Source organism: Myxine glutinosa, chromosome 10 (assembly GCF_964187855.1).
Source record: "Myxine glutinosa chromosome 10, kmMyxGlut1.1, whole genome shotgun sequence".
Taxonomy (NCBI): domain Eukaryota; kingdom Metazoa; phylum Chordata; class Myxini; order Myxiniformes; family Myxinidae; genus Myxine; species Myxine glutinosa.
Window position 1 is genome coordinate 50,139,553 of NC_136270.1, and position 27,737 is coordinate 50,167,289.

At 45.0% G+C, this 27,737-nt stretch overlaps 1 protein-coding gene across 1 annotated transcript in view; it reads left to right on the forward strand.

Annotated features, from left to right (window-relative positions):
* LOC137434522 (cadherin-2) overlaps positions 1-27,314 on the forward strand; it is a 44,960-nt gene extending 17,646 nt beyond the window's left edge. The window contains exons 3-16 of the mRNA XM_078785627.1: positions 4,445-4,674; positions 4,775-4,930; positions 5,232-5,381; positions 5,538-5,682; positions 9,017-9,189; positions 17,719-17,853; positions 17,969-18,154; positions 18,736-18,986; positions 19,140-19,282; positions 19,388-19,615; positions 22,562-22,795; positions 23,352-23,485; positions 25,049-25,219; positions 25,383-27,314. Coding sequence (XP_078641753.1) covers positions 4,445-4,674; positions 4,775-4,930; positions 5,232-5,381; positions 5,538-5,682; positions 9,017-9,189; positions 17,719-17,853; positions 17,969-18,154; positions 18,736-18,986; positions 19,140-19,282; positions 19,388-19,615; positions 22,562-22,795; positions 23,352-23,485; positions 25,049-25,219; positions 25,383-25,589 — 2,543 coding nt within the window. The 3' untranslated portion in view covers positions 25,590-27,314. The remainder of the gene's footprint in view (positions 1-4,444; positions 4,675-4,774; positions 4,931-5,231; positions 5,382-5,537; positions 5,683-9,016; positions 9,190-17,718; positions 17,854-17,968; positions 18,155-18,735; positions 18,987-19,139; positions 19,283-19,387; positions 19,616-22,561; positions 22,796-23,351; positions 23,486-25,048; positions 25,220-25,382) is intronic.
* Positions 27,315-27,737: the final 423 nt, after the last annotated feature.

Sequence of the window (27,737 nt, forward strand, 5' to 3'; positions counted from 1 at the left end):
TGGGAGGAGGGGGCAGCAAGCAACCAATGGGAGCTAAAGGGAAGGCAGGGGGGAGTGACCAAGGGTGGCCAATGAGGAGCTGTCACATGTCACATCATCCCCTGGCCACCAATTGAGACCCATGGAACATTCAGGAAGGGGTTTGGGTGTTTATAAAAACCCAGCCCATAAGACATTCGGGTCCGGCTCCTACTCTCTTGCTCGTGCTCGTGCTCGGTCCTCTGGTTCCTGCTCCTGGTTCGTCATCGCTCTTCGTTCCTGCCGCGATCGTCTCCTACTGTTGGCGCCTTGGATTGGAGCGATTCCTGGTGTTTTCGTCCACCGTGCTGATCGGCTGAGCGGGCAGCCCTGTGTGCGCGTCTGCTGAGCCGATCCTCGCACATTCGCTGCACGACTGAGCCCATCCGGGCAAGCTGCACGAATCCGGCCGAGCCAAGAAGCGGCCGTGCTTTCCCCCGCATTACCCTTTCCCCCTTCCCCGAACGAATGAGGGCCCTTGGCTGGGAATATAGGTAAGGATGCTAAGGTTCTGTGCTTTGGCTCTGTTCTGTACATACCTGTAATTAAATACTGTGTTTGGTACTTCCAACCTGAACGTCGTTGTCATTTTCCATTCATTGACCGAGCATCGCCCGAATTAAAACAGCTCAATTGGGTCCGAAGTATGCTTAGTGTAACGGCACGGGTCACGCAACGCACAACCGCTCGGGCGTCGAATAAGTGTGACTTGTGCAGGGTTCAGTCCCCGTCCTCACAGCTGCAGGTGTCCGAGGGTATCCGGGTTGTGACCGCCAACCCTTCCACTCGCAGCTGCGGGCTCAGTGGCTGAAGTTGCTTGGCAATCCGCCGAATGCGAGCTTAGTCGCGGTCGACGGACCCGTGGACTGAGAAGGGGTCTAGGCCTCACCCACCTTGGGTACCTCCCCATTCCTGGAGATCCGCAACAATATATTATGATGAAAAGATGAACTGATTAGATTTTGGCATCAGAAGTCATGACAGGTAAAATTGTGTTGAGAACAGCTGAAGGGATTTAAATCAAACTTGGTATAAGTATGTATAATGATGTAGAAAAAGTGGACAGAGGCATATCGACTGGCATCAGAATGATTTAAAGCATTGCATTGAACCTATGGTTTAAGGCATTGAATTGCATAAATGAAGTTTTTGTGCAAAGTGATATTTTCTGAAATAAATTGTATAATTGTTAATTTAAAACGCACTACAGCAAGCGTTGTGGAAGCGTTCCTAGAAAGTGCACCTTTAAACAAAGATGTTCCCATCGATATAATGTGTAAATCTGTGGGATGGTGGAGCTATGCATTCCCATGGCATATTTTATGTCACCCTAACATAACTTTAACCTCACCTAACTATGTATTCGAGACAAATGTTAAACAAGTCAATGAAGACCAAATGAAATGCACACACGAACAGTTGCAGGGGTACTCAACAAAATGTAGGGCCAATATTGCCTGTTGGAATGGGAGAGGTGTGGGTCTGCAATGGAGGGACAGACCTTTGTGTCTCGGACAGATTGCTTGAAGAATTTGAGAGCTGGGAAGGTAACGTAATGTAACGCGGTCACCACTGCTCTTAACGCCTCTGAGGAAGCAAACTAGCTTGTTCTCAAAAAGTTTGGCTTTCTTTAAAAAAAAAAAAAAAAAAAATGTGCGTGTAAAAATAAATAAATAAATAATTGGCATGGAAGTAAGTATGGTTCCATGCTGCTTTAGTTACATCGTGATCTTTATTTTTCTCTGCCCAATGCTTTAACTTCCTGCTTATTCTTGTGACTGCACACAAGTTGTTACAGAAAGTCGATTGTTTTCGAAGCTGCAACAGAGCAAATCTTCTTCCAATTGCTTTTAAGAGGTAGCTGTAGTCATAAACCCAGTGACTGAGATGCTTTTAGCACTTTCAGACCATTTAAATTGAAGTGTCACACAGTTGTGTGATTCTTTGATATATGCGAGGAACTTGGACATGGGAGGAAGACATTTGGCCCATCTATTTGACACCTCGTAAACACTACATTTTGAAATCTATAATTTTATCTACTCTATTTCACTCGGATAAGGGAGGGAGAGGAGCAGTGGAGAGGAGCAGTAGAGAGAGAGAGAGAGAGAGAGAGAGAGAGAGAGAGGGGTGTGTGTGCGCGCAGCAGGTTTAGGGTCATCACCAAATGTTGGTTGTCTGCCAAGGGATGATCAAACAGCTACATTCATTTTTTTGACGAGACTTTCGCAGACATCAGTCACTGCACTTGCTCACCGATCCATACTTGAGCTACCTCCCAGTTCACGTACCCCTTCATCCACAATGCTTCTTGTGTGTACCTAATTAGTACAGGTTAAACCAATCTACTGTTTCTACTGCCACTACCTTTCCAGGAAGACTCTTCTCAACATTGACTTATGAGTGAAAGGACCCTTGCCTTACTATAGTCCTAACTCACCTCTTCGTTACACTCGGGCTGTGGCCTCATGGTCCTATCGCTGTTCCTTCTGCTAAGTAACTCTTCTGCACTTTTGTTCATATCATTCATCTTGCTATAATTCACCAAATGTCCGTCTGTCCGTCCGTCCGGTCCCATGTACCGCAAAAACGGCTGAAACGATCGCAACGATATTTTGGGTGGGTAATCCTGGGACCCCCTGGAGTAAAATAGGCTATATTGTTTTTCCAATTTCAGCTTTGGTCTCCAGAATTTTCAGTTTTGGTCTCCCGCCTAACGTTATTTTCCCACACCTCTGGATACGTTTCTTTTTCTTTCGACCTCACTGTGACGAGAAACGCAATCGGTGGATAACTCATGACACCCAGGAACATATCGTGCTTGCCGACTCCGTTCACATCACTCCGGGGTACACTTGACATTTTACCTCTGGGTACACTGACACTATATTGTAAGCATGATTCATATCCATGAAACGCCTCCACATTAAATAACCACCTTTAGAGGCCATTTTTCCCCGCAAGTGGGGGTTGGCCTTTTTCGGGCACCGTGGTTGTTGTTGTTTTTTTTGGTCCCCTTTTTGAAGCAATGTTTTACGGCCGGATGCCCTTCCTGACGCCAACCCTTTTTGCCGCCTTTAACGACAAACAGGGAATTACCAGTGAACTGGTACTCAATTAGCCGACCTCGGAAGGATGACAGGCTGAGTCAACCCCCCTGGCGTTAATTCAGCAATCGACCGGGATTCGAACCCAGGATCCTAGGATCCTAAGCCGGCACCCTAGCCGCTAGCCCAACACCAGGGTTCCACATTACCGCAGCATAATTGAAACCGTGAACACAGCGAATATTGGGGAGTCCATTGATCGTTTTCAAGGGATGACACTGTATCGCAAGCCTTATTCATATATCGTATTCATTCATTCATTATAAACGTATATGGTTATGTAGTTATGTCGTTAAATGTTTGTTTATATGCGACGCAAACGTCTTCTTCTTCTTCAAATAAAATTCACACTTAATTAACCCTATTAATTACGTTTAGACTGTTGAGACCCCTCAGACCTTTGATGACCCTTTAATTACCCCAAGACCCTGAAGACCCAAAATACCCCCAAAGACCCAAAATACTCTTGAAGGCCCAGACTCTCAAAAAGACACTCAAAACCCAAATGGCCCCGAAGATATAAAATACCCAAAAGACCCCGCAGACTACAAAGAACCAAAACACCCAAAACACCCCAAAGATCCAAAATACCCTTAAAGGGCCAGAGGATCCAAAAGACTGAAGACCTAAATGGCCCTGAAGATCCAAAACATCATGAAGACACCGAAATAGTCAAAGATGCCTAACCCTCTGAAACGACGTGTGGTGAGGCGCGCAGTGTGCGCCGAGTCACACGAGTTATCTTAAAACATCCATATCTAATCGCCTCCTTTCTAATCCATAGCCCTGTCTTCTTCAGCCAATTCTCATAGCTTAGTCAAGCTAGCCCTGGAATGAATGTAATTGCTCTACACTAAACCCCCTCGACGGCTGCTATGGACTTGATAAGACGTGACCAAAACAGCACAGAATGTTCTCGTGAGGTCTCGATGAAATCATGTGCAGTTATCACTACCTCTTTTGTTTCATAAAATTTATCTCTAAATACAACCCAAAACCATATATTAGCTTTACCTATAGTTTCCTGGCACTGTGATGCTGCTTGGCCCCTCGTATGTACTACCACCTTCAGATGCTTCACTGTCACATGCTCCAATACTGTGCTCCTACCACTAATATGAGTAGGTTGGTTCAAAGGCCTGCAGGCTTTTCCTTGAACACAAAAGCTACAGTGGAGGTGATCAATCATTAAAATTGTTATTGGATGTTGGGGGTAAAAAAAAAACAAAAAAAAACTGATGCTCTGAAAAGTGGGTAGTTGGTATTGTCTGTGGTCAATGTTGTGAATGACCTGATGAACCGCCATTGGTTATTTGCAGTTCCATTTGAGTCATGTGGTGGATCGAACATTGGATACAAAGTCTTTGACGACAACTTTAAGGTGGATGAAGCCGGCTGGCTGGTGTCGAAGGCCACTCTGGAGGTGCCGCTTTGGGGCCTGCGTTTGTTTGTGGACGTATCCCAGTCACCTGGCGAGATGCAGTGGACTGCGGTCATGAAACTGGCTCGAAGGCACCACAATAAACATCACAAACATCATTTGGAAAAGGTGCAAAATATGCTGGTATTTTAATAGTTGGAGTGGGAGGAAGACATTGAAATTGGTGGTGAATATGAAGTTGTTTTGGTTGTTTTTGTTGTTTTCATAGGAACACAGACATGACGCACCAACTGTGGTTTTTAATCAAACTGATGAGGTGGTTCTGCACTCCAAACATCGCAGGAGGCAAAAGCGTAGTTGGGTCATCCCGCCAATTAATGAACCGGAGCATTCCATGGGTCCTTTCCCAAAGTTTCTGGTCCCTGTAAGTATTTACGTACTTGAAGTTGTCGACTGAGCAAGCATATAATCGTACGATAGAGCTCCTTGAATGTGCTTCTTGGATTGGAGGCATGTATCAAACGATTTGGACCAAATTAATGATTGGCAGTCTGAAATTGTTTGTGTGCAAGATTGCCAACCAGTGTATTGTTTTCTTTATTTTCCCTCCAATTGGCCAATCTTAAAATGTGATGGATTTAAAGAAACAAAGATGCATTTTATTGGTTCTGCCTATGTTGAAGTGCTCTGAATGCACTTTAGTAGCGTTTCCATGCTTGTTCCAGCTTAAATCTGATGAACCGGTCGAGGTGAGGTACAGCATTACTGGGCCTGGAGCTGACCAGAACCCTGAAGGCTTGTTCATTGTTGATGCGAAGACAGGAAAACTTAGCGTTACAGCGATGCTGGATTGGGAACATTGCTCAGAATACAAGGTAACGTAATGGGGAATGTTTGGTTTGCATGTGCGGAAGAGGATGTGGGTGTTCATCATAACCTTGTCATTGGGTGGCATGACTGAGCAGGTGTTGTCCTGGAGGGTGAAGTGCACTTTCAATTTTAAATTATCATTTTTTCTATCCCCCCTCCAGCTTCAGGCACACGCAGTAGGCGTTGATGGGAGCACAGCGGAAGAACCAGTGGAGATCATAATCAATGTGTTGGACATCAATGATCACTTGCCTGAGTTCATAAAGAATACTTTTGACGGCTTTGTGGTGGAAGGATCAACACCAGGTGGGAAGATTGGATGTTTATAGTTTTTAGGAAGAGGTGTGCGTGCATGCATGCTTGTATCATAACCCCATGAGGAAGTTTGCCAGGACAACCTTTTCTTTTGTTTGGGGGAGGGGGGTTGGAGGGGATATTGGTGGGGCAATCAAATGTCTGTGGATTGATTCTCCACTGGGAGAAAAGGGGAAGGGATGTGTGGCATTGTCACAAAGGTGTCTGAAGCCTTCATGCTGACCCACATTTTATCAATGGGTGGTTATTTTTTACAGTTTGTAGCTAAGCCTAAAGTGCAAAATAACTTGTCCATCCAATAGGATTGTGCAGAGAAGGTGTACTAATCCTTGGATTGGACTTTATTCTTGGTCTGGCTGTAAATGTTTGGATTGATGCTTTGCGGGCACTATGCTGCATCATGAGTGTGCCATCCCTCGGATGGACTTTAGACTGGATGTCCTGTCTGCTGTCATTATTAGTTGTTGGTTAAAGATCCGAAGTAGACGAGGCTAAAATTTCTGCCTTGCCAACCTGCAGTTGGAAAGCATGGCAAGTGGGCTAATGCCGCAACACAAGTTTAGGGAAACCTACGTTGTGCATGGCTAAAAATTGGCTGGTGTGGGGAAAAAAACGTGAAAGCATGGCCAACTGACTAATGTTAGCGTGTGGCGCTACACTACCTATTCTGAAACCAAAAGAAAAGAGCAGAATTATCCTCAGGTCGTTTTGGATGTCTACAAACTTCCTCAAGCTTGTATTCTCCCTCTGGCATGTGATGGCAATTTTGTATCTAGGTGCAAAAAAAAATTTGATAGTCTCTGCTTGTGGAAAAGATATAACACAGAATGGGCCAGGACAGACCAAAGAATGGTGGAAAGAGGTTTTCTCTCTTCTGCCGACCCTTCTCCGGTCTAGCTCCCCCTGCCCCTGCTCTGTGCTTTGTCACACAAATATTCCTTCAGGACACACAAGATCTGCCAGAAACCCTTTTCTGGTGAAACTACAAAAATCAAGACTCTGCTCACCTTCACTCTTTCATTCCTCTTTACTCCTGCCTTAAGGAACAAACTCTCACACCCCTCTTCAATCCCACTCCTCCCTCCAGGTCTTTAAAATAGCTGTTCACCACCATCTCATATCTTCCCCCATCCAAAACCTTGATCTTTTCTACCCCCGTTAAAACACCTTAAATCCGCCTCTTTCAATCTCTAACTTCTTCCCTAAACTCCCTGGTAGTGTTCATTTGCTTTATAACATGTACCCCACCCTCTCCCTACCACAGATCTACCGACGTCCCTGTTCTCGACAGTTGTTGTGCTTGTATTCTCCTCCCCCCCCCCTCCCCCCCCCCCCTCTTGTCTCCCGCTCCCTTTATTGCATGTTTTATGCGTCTGTGTATGTTTTCATGTTTAACGTGTTAGCTCTTACACGAGCCTCGACTCTGCATACAAAACGAACAATAAAAAAATGGTGGGGGAACATGCCAAAAGCAGGGTAGATGGACAAAATGGAGGTAGACTTAGACGGGAAGTGTACGTTCAGAGGGCAACTTGTTGGGTTCGGGTTGTAATACGCATGAGCAAACTTGATGACTTTTATTTCAACACACATAGTTACACTACATGGCTATGTTCCTCATGGTCAACTGTTAAATAAATGACAAAGAAGGAGCATTGTAAAAATGAATGGCACAAAAATGGTGAATTCTACAGATAATAGGAATAAGCAATAAAATAGCAAAAGTCAAACTATAAACCCGCGTGCCACTTCGGCAAGCACATGTGAAATGCGCACGACCTAGCTGCACAGGCCAGAAACCAAATTGGCGACGATTTAAGTCAAACTTCCTTGCACGTCAACTTACCACTATTATCCCTCCACCCCCCGAATATTCATCAACACTTTATGGATTATTCATTCCACAGGATGCTTCGCTGGAGTCCCAATAGCAATAGCTTCATTAAGCTTCACAGCGCGTCACGTGAGGCAAGTCCTTTCCACCAAGCAGAGCTGACGTCATCATAAATCGCATTACCATAAGCTTGAGTATACAACGAACAGGTCACAAGGCCCAATTAACAGGGACGACACTCGGGATAAACCAGCTGGGTATAGATTTGATCGCTCGATCACAAGTGTAAGGCAAAATTGGGGAAGCAGAAATGGAACTAAAAAAAATAAAAATAAAAACCAAGAGGAAGGATGGGGGATGGAGAGGCATTTGCCAAACCTGGAAAGGTGTGCTTGGGGAGGGTATATAAAGGTCGGAAAGGTCATGGGCATGGATGGTGGATGATCTGAGATGGTATTGAACAGCTGTCTTGAATCCCTGGAGGGAAGAATGAGATTTCTGGTCCCTTGCTACTGTACAGAAGCTATTGGAGGGTTCCATGTCAGTGTTTGCTCTCTACCAGTTCACATTTGTCATGATTTTTTATTTAAAATGGTGTACATGAGTATTTCTTCAATTGTTGCCCTACTTGAAGGCACTTGTCTCACATTTGTAGTAGTGGTGGTGTTCCTGGTCAGTGCACCTGTTTTATGGCATATGCCACCTTCTCCTTTTTCTCATCATACCCATTTCCCTCTTTCTCCGTTTTATATGACTAGCAACGGTACCCGCTCTATGGGCGGGGCTTCATTTGGGAGGCCCAAATGAAAAGGCAAAATATCATAAATTGAAGGCTTTTTAAAATTTTAAACAATTGATATAAACATCTGTTGAATCATATTACACGCAAATCATCAAAATCTAAACAGTACATGGCGCCCATTTTGAAAAATGATTGAATTCTGCAAAACAGAAGTGGCCGCTACACCTGTTTCTCAGTCGCTTTGCACACGCTGCCATGTTACTTCGGAGCCGCACGTTTATATAGGAAGAGTTCATCAGGAATCGATCCACTCTCTCCTGGTACGTAGAATAAACAGTATTTGTAGAATTTCAACAAAAGCCATATCACTGTTCATATCGGTAAATATTCTTCCATCGTGTTTGGAAAAACTGGAAAATTGGAAAAATTGGAAAAAGAATATAGCCTATTTTACTCCCAGGTGTCCCAGGAATACCCACCCAAAATATCATTGCGATCAGTTGAGCCGTTTTTGCGGTACCTTCGAACGGACGGACGGACATTTGGTGAATTATAGTAAGATAATGTAGATGAGTCCCTATAGGACATCCAAGCTAGATGTCCACCTTATTGTCTTGGGTATTGTTGATATTCCACAATCGACTATCTTTTGGCAAAATGTGATTGTCCTATACTCGATTAAAGTTCTAACCTTGTATTTGACTCGTCGTACATACCGGAATTAAATTTTGTGATTGTTTCCTTCCAAGGTACAAACGTCTTTGCTGTAAGAGCTGAGGACAAGGATGATCCGAAAACAGCAAATGCAATGATTCGTTACTCGATCTTGTCGCAAAAGCCCCAAACACCTTTCCCGGAAATGTTCACCATTAACGGTGAAACTGGAATGATCAGCACCATGAAGTCTGGACTAAACAGGGAGGTGAGTTACAATACGTTTTTAGAATTTCTTTGGAATTCCAGCATCTCCTTTCTTTTCTCAGCCACGATATGACGTACCGTGCTTTATACAGATTGGTTCTGCTGTCGCAAAAAAAATAGGGTTTCTTGGCTACGGTTACAATCCTGGTCAGGTCGCCACTCCAACCCAGGAAGTCAGTGCCGAAATTTGTAATTTGTTTAGGGTGGCAACAACAGCTCACCTACTTTTCACAAAGGGCACCGTACGATCTTTACTGTCCACCAACTAATTCTGACAGACGGGATGCCCAGTTTAACGACCAACCCAGGGACGGCACATACATTGAATCACCCTTCCCGTGAAACACCAGGATGCCAGTTTATAGCTGGGTCAGGATTCAAATCGAGGCTAGACAGCTTGGAGGTGATTGCGTGTACCCCTAGGCCATCCTCCCAGCCCTTGTATCACTTGAATTGATCTGAAATTTAAATTCATTATCAGAATGTCAGCTCTTTGCATTATAAACCTTGATGGAATATAACCGCCTACCAGATGTGGTTCTTTCCCATTCTTCCTTCTCTCCATGGCTCATGCAGGTAGTGAACCACCACCTCGTGTTATCACCCTTACTTGTTTGTTTCCTCCACGCCTCTTTACCCGTTCGTTCATTCCCTTGCTTGTCGTGCCCAATCGTTGCCCCACTACTCCACTGTCAGGTCAACCTTGTTCTTCCACGAATCGCGTGCTTGTGGAGAGGAAAAAAATGAGCGGATGTTTGGTACTACAGAACTTTAAAATACACAAAAACAAACATGACTTAAGATTAACCGAAGCTTTTTGTTCTGTACTTTTCAAGGTAAATCACAGCAAGAGAAAGAAGGAAGTGAAAGTGTGCATATATAAGCATGTCTAGCTTCCTCTATTACTTGCAAAATCGAATATTTTTCAAGTATATTGGTCTGTTGTGTTTGTGATTCTGTTTGTCACTCACCTACAGTTCACAATTCTAAACCGATCGTCATGAAGCTTCACCGAGTTGTAGAGGTCGTCACAATTGAGAAGCCGATTGGTTTTGAGGTCAAAGGTCATGTGGAGATCTAATTTCTAAAATCTCCATTTTTCATCCGATTGACTTTTAATTTGAACAGCATTTGTACATTTTCACTAAATCGGTAAACCAACAATTTTTGAGGTCAAAAGGTCCAAGGTCAATTTGAGGTCAAGCTTCTAAAATCATGATCAATGATCACGGTGTGTACCCTGATTTAGAATAGGTACACCGTATCCCTGCACATCGTAAGAGCGTGACCAAGGGTTGGTGTCAGGAAGGGCATCCGGCCACAAAAACATTGCCTCAAACAGGGAACCATGATTGTCATGGGGCCCGCAAGGCTAACCCCCGCTCTGTGGGGAAAATGGCCTTAAAACGATCATTCATTCATTCTTCTGAAATCAATTTTCATCTGAAAAATTGTCACTTTTCGTCTTGCTGACCCGAGAATTGATCTTGTCAATTTTCATCTTGATGAAATGGACAATTTGATGGATCGATGGCAAACCTTTTTGGGGGGGGGGGGGTGGGGGAAGGCATGGATTTTGCGAGTAGCGTGCTCTGCATGATATCTTCTTGTTGTATTATCTCCAAGTCTCTCTCTTGAAGCTTCCATTCCACATGTCAGCATTTTCGGCCTGACCTTTTCCATGGTCTACAAAGCACTAATGATCAGTCTGCTTCCCTGCAAAATTTGTACAATTTTGTGGATGGTGCCACGCTTACAGAACAGGATACCTTACTTTAGAGAGGCAAGTTGCTGTAGCATCCATCTCTAATTTGGAGGGGCAAGTGGAACTGTGGTGGGAGGGGTGGGGGTTGAATAAGTCACTGGTCAACTACCTGGAACACATCTTTCAATTCTGGAAACCCAAAGTCATCTTTTGAAGAACCCCAAATCTGGAGCTCATTGGCCTTGATCTGTCACTGTTGATCTGATCTGTTTGTTGGACCACATTACTGACCTGGACCTAAAGCAAGATGATGCCTCGATAACCTCCGTAGAGTGGTCTATTCTAAGCCACTCGATCTCATTGCAGTGTATATTGCCTTCAGCCAACATCTCTGGGCCGATGCAGCTGCTTCCTATCTTACTCCTCTGAAAGTGATAGAATCTAAGTGTTACATATTTATGTGAATGTATGTGAATTACCATGCAGGTGTTTGCTTCCGTGTGTAGTATATTAAGTTGTTGTGTAGTTGTTGTGGTTGGAGGGTCAGGAGCCCTTCTGAAAGAGTGGCAGGAAACGGAAGTGGCCGGAAGCGGAAGTGACGGGAAAGGGAGGGAAAAGACACGAGGAGAGAAAAGGACGGTGTTTCTTCTTCCTCGCCCCGCGACGACGAGAAGGTGGAATCGACCTTACGCTGCGCGGAAAACGCGCCGTTGCGAAACGTCTGGCGAGAGGAGTTACCTGGGCGGTAAATACCTTTGGACACGTCCAGTCACTGTGAGTTCGTGCACGAAACCAAGCGTCCGGGACAGTTTGCCCCGTCTACAAAGACGCGTACGGGTCCGCACGTTGGGCCTCGCTCGCGTCGGAAGCCGCGCTGGGTTTTTGCCCATCTACAAGGACGCGTAAGAGTCGCACTTGGGGCCTCGCGCACGTTGGACGCCGCGCTGGGTTTGCCCCGTGGCTTGGCAAGGAGGTGCGCTGCAGCCGCGGCCCCAGTCCGAGACGGCACGTTTAGAGCACGTCCGCCCGGGGCTCGTTCAACCGCCCGTGTGCGGAGAGGAGAGACATTGACCACGGAGGGAGTCAGGAGTGGGGCTCACGTGAGGAATGTATAAGATTAAGATGGCCATCTTAGAGTTTGTGTAGATGAGTTCACATGGTTGTAATATTGATGGTGCCTGGTTGTGTATTGTTGATTGCTCGGGGAAAATCTCCGTGGTTGTGTCTTTGAAAGTGTTTGGTATCATTACCATTGGAAATATATACTTGCACATCAGTTGTCGCCTGGGTGAAATTCCTATGGATTGCGTGGCGAATGCGCCTATATAATACTATTTGCTGGCGAAGGTCCTCTCACGGTCCGGGGGTCACCGAGACCTGGTATGCACTGAGGGGACCACGTAACAGAATTGGGGGCTCGTCCAAATTACGATTTGCGGTTTCGCAATTGGGTCTACGTCCGGGATCTAAAAGTGTATAAAATAATAAAATAATAATATTTTTGGTAATTAAAATTTATTAATTAATTATTAATTGGTAATATTTTTTTTTTTGAGAAATTGGGGAAAGTCTTGGGGTGAAGGTTAACAGGTGTTAACGATAGGCACCATGGCGTTTGTGGCACAGAACTTTGGGGTAACCCCGAGTGAGGCACAGTTCCGAGCGTTGCTAAAGTCGGATCTCTTGAAATTGGCCAAACATTTTAACTTGGAGGTCCGAACTAATTTGAGGAAGGCAGAGTTGCAGGCCACGGTGATACAATCTATGGTGGGATTAGGAACATGGGACGAGTTAGCCTGGGAGTGGCTACCCGAAGAACCAGAAGACGTGGAGCTCCGGAAACTGGAGTTGCAATTACGGAGCCAGGAACGGATCAAAGAAGAAGAAAGGAAAGCAGAAAAGGAAAGATCAGAAGAGGAAAGGAAAGCAGAAGAGAGGAGAGAAGAGAAACAAGCAGAGGAAAGGAGAGTGGAACGAGAACTCCAGGAAAGGTTAAAAGAAGAGGAAAGGAAAGCAGAAGAGAGGAGAGAAGAGAAACAAGCAGAGGAAAGGAGAGTGGAACGAGAACTCCAGGAAAGGTTAGCAGAAGAAGAAAGGAAAGCAGAAAAGGAAAGAGCAGAAGAAGAAAGGAAAGCAGAAAAGGAAAGAGCAGAAGAAGAAAGGAAAGCAGAAAAGGAAAGAGCAGAAGAAGAAAGGAAAGCAGAGGAGAGGAGAGAAGAGAAACAAGCAGAGGAAAGGAGAGTGGAAAGAGAACTCCAGGAAAGAAGAGAAAAGGAACAAGCAGAGGAAAGGAGAGCTGCAAGGGACCTCGAAGCAGAGGAGAGAAAAGCGGAAAGGGAATTAAAGGAACGTGACATGCAGCTTCAGCAAGAAATCAAATTCAAGGAGCTGGAGTTAATGAGAGAACGGGGAGAGGCACCACCCTTGCTGACGGGGTCGACACCTCACCAGAAAACCTGGGATGTGGGCAGACATGTGAGGCTGGTTCCACCGTTCAGTGAAAAGGAAGTCGCGAAATTCTTCCCACACTTTGAGAAAGTGGCTCGACAATTAAACTGGCCGGAGGAGGCTTGGACCATACTCGTACAAAGTGTGCTGGTGGGGAAAGCTCAGGAAATTTATTCGGCGCTACCAATGGACCAATGTGCAGATTATGAGGTACTGAAGAAGCACATCCTCAAGGCCTATGAGTTGGTTCCGGAAGCTTACAGGCAAAAATTCAGGAATGCCAGGAAGAGGGAGAGTGAGACCCATGTGGAGTTTGCCAGAGTGAAAGAAAACATGTTTGATCGGTGGTGTGAGTCAAAAGGAGTCGGGAAAGACTTCGAGACATTGCGGGACTTGATCCTGGTGGAGGAATTCCAGCAGTGTGTCCACGAGGACATCAAAGTGTACCTGCAGGAAAAGAAGGTACCAAAGTTGTGGGACGCAGCCACCATGGCAGATGATTATGCCTTAACCCACCGAATAGGGGTCCACGAACCTAACTCCTCGCCTAGATCTCCGCAGGGGAGGTGGGGAACAGCAGGTGCGGAGAACGACCATACATGGCGGCGGCCTCGAGATGATTATGGGGACAACTATGATACCCCACCGGTTCGAAATCAGAGGGATGCGGGCCCAAGACAAACTTATAGTTCGGGGGGCCCGAGGCAGACCCCGAGTTTTTCCTCCGGGCCTACTTGCGCGTTTTGCAAAAAACCTGGACACTTGATGTCCAGTTGTTACCTCATGAAAAGGGACAACCCAGAGCGGAGTCCGACTATTACAACTCCGAATGCGATGGCTAGCGTAAGAAATCGCCATCAAGAGGGTTACCAACCATTTGTTTCCGAGGGGTTTGTGTCACTGGATGGAGCCTCGACTAACCGGAGACCGGTTAGGATATTGAGAGACACAGGGGCCCATCAATCTTTAATGCTTGAAGGCATTTTGCCATGGTCCGAGGAGACGGCAACGGGGGATAGTGTTCGTTTACAGGGGATCGGGGGCGGTGTTAGTGCTCCCCTTCAGGTCATCCAGTTGGAGTCCGATTTGGTGTCAGGACCGGTCACCGTCGGTTTACAAGCCACGTTTCCTGTAGAGGGTGTATCTGTGGTTCTCGGGAATGATTTGGCCGGGGGTCAAGTTTATGGTAACCTGAGGGTTGAGAAAGAGCCCAGCAGGGAAAATAACACCACACCAGCTCGGGATGGTGACAAAAGTGCCAAGTTATTTGTAGGGGGACTGAACTTCAAAACAGAGGAAGAAGTTCTGACCTCTGTCTTCAACAGATATGGGCCGCTGGTGGAAGTGCGGTTGGTAAGAGACTGGGAAACGCAACAGTCAAGAGGGTTCGGCTTTGTCACGTTTGCCAGCACAAAAGACGCCAGAGAGGCAGAGAAGAATTGGAATGGCAAGGATTTGGAGGGTCGGACCATAACAGTAGGGAAGGCATTTCGTAGGCGTCGAGAGGTCTACAGGAGAGGACAACTGGGCGGTAGTTTTGGTGGTGGCCGCAGTCAATATTATTATGGAGGCTCCCTGAGTTACGGCCGCTCCCGAAGGAAGAATTGGCAAAGTAGTGGCCGAGAAGAAGACCGGTATTCAGGGGACTACAGGGACCAGTGGTCCCACCCTAATTATTAGGGACGTTCCGAGAAGTTGAAGCACTGAAGGCGGCGGAGCCGCCGAGCCAAGATTCCTACACGAATTAACCGTGAACGCCGTTCCTAAAGGCGCCCATGTAGAGAACTTTCCTGCACGGACTAACCGTGAACTCCACGTTCCTCAAGGCGCCCATGTAGAGAACTTTCCTGCACGGACTAACCGTGAACTCCGCGTTCCTAAAGGCATCCATGTAGTGAATACTCGGCTTGGCCTCCCGGAAAAGTGCTATCGAGTGGCTTAACTGGCTTTATTTTTAAGTGATAACTGTGCCCGGGGGGAATTGATAATGTGGGGGGGGTTGAGTTATCTGGTTTATTTCTCCAAATTGGCCGGCAAAGAAAGTTTTCGCTGGGTTCAAACTTTCTTTCTTGAAGGGGGGGAGTGTTACATATTTATGTGAATGTATGTGAATTACCATGCAGGTGTTTGCTTCCGTGTGTAGTATATTAAGTTGTTGTGTAGTTGTTGTGGTTGGAGGGTCAGGAGCCCTTCTGAAAGAGTGGCAGGAAACGGAAGTGGCCGGAAGCGGAAGTGACGGGAAAGGGAGGGAAAAGACACGAGGAGAGAAAAGGACGGTGTTTCTTCTTCCTCGCCCCGCGACGACGAGAAGGTGGAATCGACCTTACGCTGCGCGGAAAACGCGCCGTTGCGAAACGTCTGGCGAGAGGAGTTACCTGGGCGGTAAATACCTTTGGACACGTCCAGTCACTGTGAGTTCGTGCACGAAACCAAGCGTCCGGGACAGTTTGCCCCGTCTACAAAGACGCGTACGGGTCCGCACGTTGGGCCTCGCTCGCGTCGGAAGCCGCGCTGGGTTTTTGCCCATCTACAAGGACGCGTAAGAGTCGCACTTGGGGCCTCGCGCACGTTGGACGCCGCGCTGGGTTTGCCCCGTGGCTTGGCAAGGAGGTGCGCTGCAGCCGCGGCCCCAGTCCGAGACGGCACGTTTAGAGCACGTCCGCCCGGGGCTCGTTCAACCGCCCGTGTGCGGAGAGGAGAGACATTGACCACGGAGGGAGTCAGGAGTGGGGCTCACGTGAGGAATGTATAAGATTAAGATGGCCATCTTAGAGTTTGTGTAGATGAGTTCACATGGTTGTAATATTGATGGTGCCTGGTTGTGTATTGTTGATTGCTCGGGGAAAATCTCCGTGGTTGTGTCTTTGAAAGTGTTTGGTATCATTACCATTGGAAATATATACTTGCACATCAGTTGTCGCCTGGGTGAAATTCCTATGGATTGCGTGGCGAATGCGCCTATATAATACTATTTGCTGGCGAAGGTCCTCTCACGGTCCGGGGGTCACCGAGACCTGGTATGCACTGAGGGGACCACGTAACACTAAGGCTTATTATATGCATGCCATGGCAGTTGATGGCAGTGTTCTCTGGTCGACCTTTCACCCACGACTGGCAGGTTGATGGACTATTTTGTATTCTCTCACTTCTTGGCTATATCCGCCCACCTTCTCATCGTCTTGGCCATGCGTCTGCCGGCATCCTCCCCCAGGTTGCATCGGTTTTCTTCAGAAGCCCACACCTTGTGGTTTACAATTCTAAGCTGAACACCCATCTACTTGTGAGACAGACTTTCTCATGCTCCTCCCTCCAGTCTTTCAAGAGTACTGCCCCGTTGTCATCGAATGCTTTCTCCCACACCCACCCCTACCTATTGCAATGACCCCTCCACACACCTTTTTCCTTTCTTCCACATATCTACTCATGTGCAGTCTATATCCTTGTTCCTCTTTAATGCTCTGTTCTTTGCTTTTAATTAGAGCATATAAATGTGGGCATGATTTAATGTGTATAAATAGCTTATTGTGGCATTTCATGGATAAGTTTTTCTGGAAGGATGAGGGAAAAAATGAATTTAAACGATTTCAGCATAAGGCTGCAACATAACAAAAGGTGAAAAAAGTGAAGGGTCTGAATACTTTCTGAATGCACTGTATGATTACCTTTTGAAACAGTACTGCTGTTTGCTTGACTACCACTGTGTTTAACCTTAAACTAAAAGGGAGGAAACCTGGGTGTGTTCAGTTGTCAGCCATTCCTTAACGGTTTCAAATGGAGTACTTGCTCGAATGCTGAAGCCACCTGGTGAGCGCTCTTCAAGAAACTTGATAACTGAACACACCCCTAGAATTATTGAGGTCCGACACAATATCTACTGCAATCTATATACTCTAGAGGAATGACCCTTCCTGATGCTTCGGTAGAGAACGGGTGTACTCGTAACTGTTAAATGTAAATTTCGGAGTTTCGGTGACGTACACGGTTGTTGTTTTTTTGTTTGTTTGGTTTTGGGTTTTTTTTTTGTTTGTTTTTTTGTTTTTTTGTGTATACAGCTTTCGTGCATGAACAGCTAATAGTTATGGGTGGTGGTAAACAGACTTGTGGTTGACTGTAGCAAGTAGCGGCAGGGTGTTAAAAAATAGTAACAAATTCGAGAGCACATCATTGGTAATGTGATAAAATATTTTCAAGTGAAAAATTTCATTTAGCAGTTTGTGCCATTTAATATTTCTGTTGGTCAGCAAAACGTTTGTAAGTTTGTTGATATTTGCGACTTCAAGTGGTAGTACTAAATCCAGCACCATAGTTTGTAACTATTCCGTTTGGATATTGTTGATGTGGGAGCGTGCCCATTATCTTTATTTATTTTTTTGGCAGCAAACTGCCGAGTATCAATTGATTGTGGAGGCTCGAGACATGATGGGAGCATCCCACGGTCTTGCTACCACTGCAACTGCAATCGTCAAAGTAACAGACGTCAATGATAATCTTCCAGAATTCACTGCATCACAGGTGAGTAAACTGCAACGTTAAAATGTCATGGAATACAGAAGGTATGAAACCCCTATGCTTGCATTGCTCCTTGCTTGCACGATTACGCACCACATCGTACAATGTGCCCTTCCAGTATGCCGGTACAGTGAAGGAGAACACTGTCGGGAAGGTGGTGGCAAACTTGAGCGTCACTGACTCGGATGAACGCAATTCTCCAGCCTGGAAAGCGAAATACACAGTTATTCAGGGTGACCCTAAGGATTGCTTCCTTGTAAAGACAAATCCCACCAACAATGATGGCATGGTTACTGTTGTGAAGGTATGTTGTGGGGCATTATTGGGATAACTCGAGTTGTCATGCTAAGAGTACTATTTCGACTTTTATTTGCAGCTGTTTTTTATCAGCTGGCAAAAAAAGCAAAGTAAAAAGTGACCTTTGCTGCATTGTTGCATCAATTATTTTATGCCTCTGCCGAAAAAGTAGCCGGAGGCATTATATTTTTTTATTATTATTATTTTTTTATACTGAATCGAGGCTCGTGAAAGAGCTAACATTTACTTCACAAACAAATCAACCAGGCAAACAAAATATATAAAAAGAGGGAGCGGAAGACAAGATAGGGAGAGAAGGGGAAGCACACAACCACAACATTTGAGAGCAGGGAGATGTGTGGGAGGGAGAGGGCTTGGGGGGAGGAGGCGTGGGGTGGGAGAAGTATAAAACACAAGGACACCAAGGACTTCCAGGGCAGAAGTTGGTATTTCAAAAAAGTGGAATTGGGGTGAAATTAGATAAAACTCGGCTGTTGAAGTTTTAATTCTGTATATGTCAAACTTGTTTTTTGCTGCCAACTCAAATTGTCTACTTTGTGCTTCTCATTTTCTGCCCCCATCCTTCAGCCACTTGACTTTGAGGCTGGAGACAAAATTACATTGGTGGTCCAAGCAGAGAACCTGATCCCACTGTTTCAAGGTGGTGTGCGACAATCATCGACTGCCACCGTTACCATCACAGTCACTGATCTTAATGAACCCCCTATATTCGATCCTTCTCCAAATTCGGTCACTGTGTCGGAAGATGTCCCCATCGGCAAGGAAATTATCAAAATGGTAGCACGAGATCCTGATAAAGCAATGTCGCAACAAATCAGGTGGGTCATTGAAGTAATGCTCATGTTTTTCAAAATGATTAAAACGACAAGCACAACCAGCTAGAATCTTTGCCTAAGACCTCCGTTGTCGAGACAAAATCCATCATAGTTGAAGAATTTTTTTGTTTACCTGAATGTTTGTTTCCTCCGAAGGTATGCAATGCGGTCTGACCCCTTGTACTGGCTTTCCATTGACCCGATATCGGGTGCTGTGACGACCCAGGCACCACTAGACCGAGAGCATGAGAGTGTGGTTGAAAATGTTTACAAGGCCACAGTGCTAGCAATAGACAACGGTGAGATTGTTCTTGTCAATTGAAGTCTAATTTCGAACTTTTCAAAGCATGACTTGTGCTGGCTTCACTCACGTATTCTTTATCATGGGCTCTCAACACACACAGGTAATCCCGTTGCTACTGGTACGGGAACACTGCTGCTGAAACTGAGCGACGTGAATGACAACAACCCTGTGGTGTCTCCTGAAGCAGCGGATGTCTGTGAGGGATCACTAGCCAGCATAAACATCTCGGCCACCGATAAAGACCTTCCCCCAAACACGAGCCCTTTCATTTTCAAGCTCGACAATCACCCCGACTTGAAACGGAACTGGACTCTTACTGCCAAATCTGGTAAGTAATGTTCAATCTAAGCAGTTTTTATTTTTTCGGTCTACACGGTTGAGGCTTGTGGAAAGAGCAAGGGGTCAGATCGACGGTGGGGACGTGGGGCAACAATTGGGCACAACCGGCAAGGTGAAAACGAGAGAAAAAAAAAAATGGGAAGAAACTCTGAAATCAATAAGTTAAAAATGGGTTAATGGGAGTAATGGAGGTCATGTCACAATCAGGGCCGCAGATAGCCAGAATGGGCCCCAGGGCAATACCGAGTGTCAGGCCCCCTTCATCTGGGCCCCCTTAAACAACAATTATAGGCAACCTATACAGAGGCTTTCATATTTTCATCAAATGCATGCCTTGTTTAATCCCTAAAGCGCGTCGGGCCGAGACGTGTATGCAAATGAGTTTAAACTGATGTCAACCCAAACAACGATTCATGACCTTTCTTGCAATGTATGTAATACCTGGGTACTTTTGAAAGCTTGCTACTAATACAGGGCACTTCTAATACAGGGCAAACCGTATGTAATTAATAGACCTAATCACACGACTTCCCGGACGGACGGCTTCACGGACCGTGTTTTTCAGTGTGTGTGTGTGTATATGTATGTTTGTATACATATACGATGTACGTACAAGCGATCTCTATGTTTTTATCCATTGAGTCATGCATGATAACCCCAACATGTCATCACGTTCCTGTCAATTCTGATTGACAAACAGGAATGAGGAATGATTGACAGGAAAACCCACCTGGTCTCCAGGACCGGGTTGACTATGGCGCCTCGGCGCCAGGCCAGCAATGTTTTAGGACGGTATGAAAGATGGATGATTATTTTGGACGAAAATACGTCCGGGAAACTTGAGCTGTGATTGTCTATTAATTACATACTGTGTAATTAGCCTGGTGTTGGCTTAGCGGTTAGGGTGCCGGCTTGGGATCTTAGGATCCTGAGTTCGAATCCCGGTCGATCACTGAATTAACGCCCGGGGGGGTTGACTCAGCCTGTCATCCTTCCGAGGTCGGCAAATTGAGTACCAGCTTGCTGGGATGAATGATCCCGGTGTGTACCCCGGTTTAGAATAGGTACACACTATCCCCGCGCATCGCAACAGGCGAATAAGGGTTGGCGTCAGGAAGGGCATCCGGCCGTAAAAACATTGCCTCAAACAGGGAACCATGATTGTCATGGGGCCCGCAAGGCTAACCCCCGCTCCAGCGGGGAGAAATGGCCTTAAAACGATCATTCATTCATTCATTTATTGTGTGCCCTGTATTAGAAGTGCTCTGTATTAGTAGTCACACCAGTAAAAATGGATGTTTTAGGACTATGAAAAAGGTGATCGTACAGGTGATATGAGGAACAAGGAGTGATTGCTACATTCAAGGTGTATTATCTCCAACGAGCATTTGCAAACCTGATAATGATTTAATGATTTGTAGATGAAATCAACTAATAATGATCAGATGACTGTAAAGGAATTCTGGAATGCCTTTAGAATAAGGGATATTCTATATCATTTTAAGGAGTGTTGGAGGCAAGTCGTCCGTTCCTGTATGAATGGTGTATGGGGGAATCTTTGCCCTCAATTTGTTCACGGCTTTAAGGGTTTCAACCGGAATAATGTGTTAAACACAACATAACATAGTCGAAATGGTCAAGACTTTGAGGAGGGTGACGTAGAGGAGTTGCTGGACTCGTACCGGGAGGAGCTCTCAAATGAGGACCTTCCACTGCTGGAGAATGAATGCCTAGTGCATCCTAAACCTTATAATTTAAGTAAAATAAACCACTACAACAACAAACAGGCATTTTAAGGCCATTTTCCCTGCTAGAGGGGGGGGGGGGGAGGGGGGGGGTTAGCCTTAGATAAAAATACAATAAACCACTGATGATAAAATCTGACGATAAGATTAGGATTGAGGCAGCACTCACCCTAACCTCTGCCTCTTAAAATGGAAAATTAGTTTCAATTTACACGTTTTTCATTTGCAACTCTTGCTCTCAAGCTGAAGGTGAGGAGCTTAGCTAAGGAGGATGAACATTGGGGACTTAACGACCAGCCCATTGGTGGCCTTGCAGGTTCATGGCACACCTTGATCTGTCGGTTTGACGTCGCACACACATCTCCCAACGTCCACCCGATGACACAGCTGATAAAAGTATGCACTTCCAGTCCGACATCAAGCTTCACCGGACCCTTTAATTATTTTTTTTTTGAGGGTGAAAAACGGGTGCAGTTAACACACCAGAAAATACGGTACTCTGAGTTACTATCTGAAATATATTCTTACTGCTCACGTAGGCTTAGCATACCTCCATAAACATCCTGTTGTCGTCCATTGTTCTACCTGTCCACCGACATGGATAGACACTAGCCTTCACCAGCAACGCGAGTTCTGCCTTCTATAAAGAATGAACAGTTTTGGCAATATAACCTTTGTGCTGCTTTGTTTCATTTAATCAACAACAAAGTACCATTGAACTTTTTTTTGGACGTGACCATGATGTAGAAACAGTCCCCTCTGCTCATGGCTCAATGTCTCACAATGATTACACCTCTTGGAATGAAATACTTCCCCATTTGGAAGCTATAACGTTCCATGTGTATCCTGAGTAAAGTTTTTTTTTTGTTTGTTTGTTTTTTTTGTGATGCCCACCACTCACCCTAATTCCATATTTGAGGGATGGGGGTCAAAATAGCAGATGTGAGTATTTGGAGTAGCATTGGCACGTTAAAGACCCATTGGTGACATTCAAAATGCATTTGGACGCTGGGTTAATGAATTTGCCACAATATTGTCTCTTCTATATTGGATAAAGTTGAAAAACGAGCCCTGGATGTCTATCTTGACATTTGTTAAACTATGCAATTTTGGCAATAGATTATGAACAGATTACTCACCTCAATTAATAATATAATTGGCTACTCATCTTCTCTCTGCTCTCTCTGTAGGTGAACATGGCATCTTGAGGCAGAAGAATATGCTGCCAATCGGTGTTTACAATATCTCATTGGAAATCTCTGACTCGGGGACACCGGCACGTACTGGGACTTCTTCGATGATATTAACTGTGTGCCAGTGTGAAGGCAACGGAGTCTGTTCGAAGCGGGGAAGAGCCATCAACCGAGCTGGATTTGGTGCTTTCGGCATCCTCGGATTATTGCTGTGTTTGATCCTTTTGATTGGTAATCCTTGTTTGTTCTTCACTCTTTCCATAACGTGTGTGTGTGTGTGTGTGTGTGTGTGTGTGTGTGTGTGTGTGTGTGTGTGTGTGTGTGTGTGTGTGTGTGTGTGTGTGTGTGTGTGTGTGTGTGTGTGTGTGTGTGTGTGTGTGTGTCGGTTATTTGCGCGTGAGTGTGGCTCGGCTGTTTTCGAGTGTGGCTCGGCTGTTTTCGCGTGCGAGTGTGGCTTGGTTATTTGTGTGTGTGGCTTGGTAATTTGCGCATGCATACATGTGTGGCTCGGTTATTTGCGCATGCATACATGTGTGGCTCGGTTATTTGCGCATGCATACATGTGTGGCTCGGTTATTTGCGCATGCATACATGTGTGGCTCGGTTATTTGCGCATGCATACATGTGTGGCTCGGTTATTTACGCATGCATAAATATGTGTGGCTCGGTTATTTGCGCATGCATACATGTGTGGCTCGGTTATTTGCGCATGCATACATGTGTGGCTCGGTTATTTGCGCGTGTTTCTAAGTTAAAGGCTCATTTGAACGACGCTGCTCATTTTCAGTACTTGTCCTGGTCCTTGCGATGTACATGAAGAAAGCGAAAGGAAAAGTACCACTTCTTCGACAAGATGAAGATGATGATTTAAGGGACAACATTCTCAAGTATGATGAGGAAGGAGGAGGAGAGGAGGATCAGGTAATGGGAAAATTCAAATAATAATAATAATGGCAAAACCTAACAGCATTGTTTGTTACAATTCCTGATTAATTATCTCCATTTTAATGTTCGCACATGTCCCTTGTCACAGGGCCATAATTAATTTTAGGGAAGAGGCAGAATGAGCTGTACTTGTCATTACAAGCATTCCTTGCACCTCAATAAGGCTGAGGTCCATGATTATTTACACATGTGGGTCACAATTTAAAATTGTGTCTGAAGCCATGCACACAGGTTCTGTTTAGGATTTAACGGGTAAAGAAATCCTTTGGCATTCACTTATCCATGTTATTTCCATCCCATGTTATCTACCCAGCCAGACAGTTGGCTTAAAATGTTTTACTGTGCGATGTCAGGTGATTGATTAAATAACGGTTTTAGTCGAAGGCTGCCTGCCATGCATGGTTTTGAAAGTTTTTATATTGTGCATTCATTTCTGGTGTGTAAACTCCTCCAATGCTATCTTTGGTTTGAGATGAGCACAATCAGCGGCTGCTGCAGGTGAAAGCATCACCATGGTTACTGGACACTAGGTCCAATTGAGACCCATTTGAGAGAGCTGGAGTGGTTTTGACTCGCGTGAACTAGGAAGTCGCCGCAGCCATCAGTCCTTCTGTCCCCGACCCACTGTTTTGGAACATGGCACGACCCCATTTATTATGCAAACCATTGCCTAATGACTGGGTGAGTAAGTGCGTACGATGAGTCGATTTGAACAAGATGACATTGTATTGGATAATTATTGTCACCAGATTGCTTATTTTAAACAGTATGAGCAAGCCTTATAGGCTGGGATTTTAAGAGTTCCAGCTGAGTTTATTTTGCCACTGAATCTGGACTGCACAGGAACCATGCTGGGGGTTGTTGAACTTCTCATGGAAATGTTGCATTGCCCCCATTGCCCCCATTGCCCCCATTGCCCCCATTGCATGGAAAACTAGAACGGCATTTGGCGGAGCGCATACCTCCGCCAGGCTGACCGGTTTGCATTTTGTATTCCACTGATGGGCTGGATCTGGCATCCATACCTCGATGAAGATCCAATAGACTTGTACTTGTCACACGGTGCCACCCAACTCATCTACCAAGTTTCGTCTGAATCCGTCCACAACCGTTTGAGATATTGTGCTATGTATTGTTTTTGGCCCCACATCTCAATGGCGAAGAATCACTTGAATTATAGTATCTGGATCCGGATCTTCAACGTGTAATCGATTCGTCCTTGTCACACACCCAACCTGTCCACCAAGCTTTGTCTGAATTCGTCCACAACCTTTCAGATATCCTGCTCACAAACAGACAGGTGTAAAAAAAATAAAAATAACCACGATAAATGTATCATGTGGTTTTTCATCAAGTATCTCCATCTTTGTAAGCATTGGATAAATGATTTGACTGGTAAATCATGAAATAAAATATTTATTTTTCGGGCTTTCAATGTTTGGGGGTGTTTTTGAGTTTGGCTTACTAATTAGCAATTAAAGAGGCAACTTCACCAGACACTTATACTTTGAGCTAATGATATATCTTTACTTTCTGCAGGACTATGACCCAAGTCAGCTGCAGCCAGCAACTGAGTACCCAGGTGCCTTTATTGACTACAAGCCAGTGGTGGTGCGGCGTGACCAGCCTGTCATGAATATGGCAGCTCCTCGTTTCCTACCAAGGACTGGGGCGCAGCCTCCTAATGACATTGGGAATTTTATCGATGAGGTGAGAATACGCGATAATTTCTTTTTGGTGGGGGAGTTTATTCTGCAATTTATTTTTACGATTCTTTATGATATCTCACCCTTGCACTCTTCAACCCACTACTCCCTCCCCTTTCAACTCCCTTTTGGCCATGAACTATTTTTTTCTTTTTTTTCTTTCTTAGGGTCTAAAAGCTGCAGATGATGACCCTTCAGCTCCACCATACGACTCTCTCCTCGTGTTTGACTGTGAGGGTGCTGGCTCGTTTGCTGGCTCTCTCAGCTCTGTCAATTCTGGCTCAAGTGATAATAACCAGGAGTATGACCACCTGAAGGACTGGGGTCCGCGTTTCCGCAAACTCGCAGACATGTATGGCAATGGGACCGCATGATCTAATGTTCCCACGCCTCCTTCACTCAACCGTTAACTGCGACATCCTCCAGCGTCCATGATTTAAAATTTTTAAGATTATGCAATGCAAGATGTAGTGGTTTTATCCTAATCACGGCTCAAACATGACTCCAATGCTCATTTTCTACTCCTGATCCTCAATGAGGTCAACCGTCTTCCTAAGTAGCTTTGCCCCAATTTGAAGCTAGCTGGCTAGCATTTGCTTGGGAAACTGTATTGAATGGTCTAAAATTGCTCTTGCCTATCTGTGTGAACCTGCTGCCTCCTCCAGATGCACTGGGGGACATGTTGGTAAGACATTTTTATGTAATCCATCTCACTGGAGCGGTGCGTCGTGGGTACAAGTCTGAGGTGTCTTTTGAAGCGTAAGGTGATGGGAGGAGAAGCTTGATGTTACCGTTTATTTTGGGGGGAATTAAAAAAAAAAAAATCTTTTTTTTCTTTCTTTTTTGTCATGCACTAAATCCTGCCTGTTTGGTCCTTCCTGGCCATGTGGTTCATTCAAGTGCCTACCAGAGAGTTTTAATCATTGCTGTTGTTGGTTGATTTTAACCAGTGTGTACAAATATTTGGTTCTTTTATTATTACCGTACTATTTTCCTTTGGCTTCATCACTGTCGAATCTCTCGGGGGGGAGGGGGAAAAAAATTCGTTTCATTTAGTGTGGTTTATTACATTTTTGCTCCCCCCCCCCCCCCCCCCATTTATACCCCCCTGCCCCCTTAATTTTGCACAGCATTGAAACCTTCAACATGAACGTGTTTGTTTGCCAGCTCCAACTGAGCTAGCATTTTGTACACTACGAGGTTTGTTCGCTTTTTCTGCGTCTAGTTGGTAAAACTCCTTTTTTGGTTTGGTTCAACACCAATGTGAACTGTAGTATCGTGAGATGAGCAAGTGCTTGTCGGAATATCATTAGAAAGGGATTGATTATTTTGTTTTTGTTTCGGACCAGCAAGATGGTCTGGTTTTTTTGCCACCTCGTCTTTACTACTAATTTTTTTTTTTTTTTTATGATTTCACTTCACTTTGTATAACCTACAAGCGTTTTTACTTTGAATAAAAAAATTTGTGCTATTTCATTGCTGCTGTTCAAATTGTAGATTAGATTTGATGTGGGGATTTGGTTGTGTCCATTGTTTTTGATTTCTTTTTATTTTATATAATTGTTTTTTGGTTGTAGAGGTTGAGAGGTTAGGAAGTTAGTTTTCATTTCACTGGAATATGGTACAAATTTTAATTTCAACTTTTAAATAAAATTCTTACCTTTTGCTTCTTTTGAGGAATGGTTCTTGCATGGAATGTTGTGTGGTAGTTGCATCTACATTAGTTGTATAAAGCTCCCCCCCCCCTACTCACCCCCCACAAACTTCCTTCCCCCGTACTAATTTTGTTCCCAAATCGATTTAATATGGATACAGCAAGTTCTTTATTTTTATTTTTTTAATTTTGACCCGTGTATGGATTCTATAGCAGTTTTGAAGATTGAACTCACCCTGTTCGTACTGCACAAACTCGCTATAGATTCCATGTGACGAGAATACGTTGCGTTGGTTTTCATTGCATGTCATCGCATGTCATGCTCCTTCAAATCAACTGAATTGATTTGAAGTGAATACATCCAAATGTGTCGACCTTGTTTCAAAAGGTCAGTACGCTAATGTCTGCTGTGAGCATTGTTCTAATAAACTTTGGAATTCCCCTTCGCTGACTTGGAGTTCAGGAAGTGTAAAATAGAAATGATTTTGAACCAGAAATCTGCGTTTTTTTCATTGTAGACGACGAGTCGTTTCCAGTTCGTGACGCCTTGAAGTCGCTGGTTGGTGTTGCACTTCGATACCCCTGCATCGTATCAAATGGCATAACGGCTGACTCTATTTGAAACGAATGTCTTTACTCAGATCGATTCCAAACCCTGCATACAACAGGTTTCTGTCCACAATCACCCCTCTCCTCCCCATCCCCCAGGTTTCTGCACGGCACACGTTCTACCATCAACCCCCTTCTGGTGAAATTCCCAAAAAACAATCACTGCTCACCTCCACTTATTTGTTCCTATTTGTTTTCCTGCCTGTGGAACAATCTTCCACATTCTTTTCAATCTCATTCTTACCCCTAGGTCTTCAAT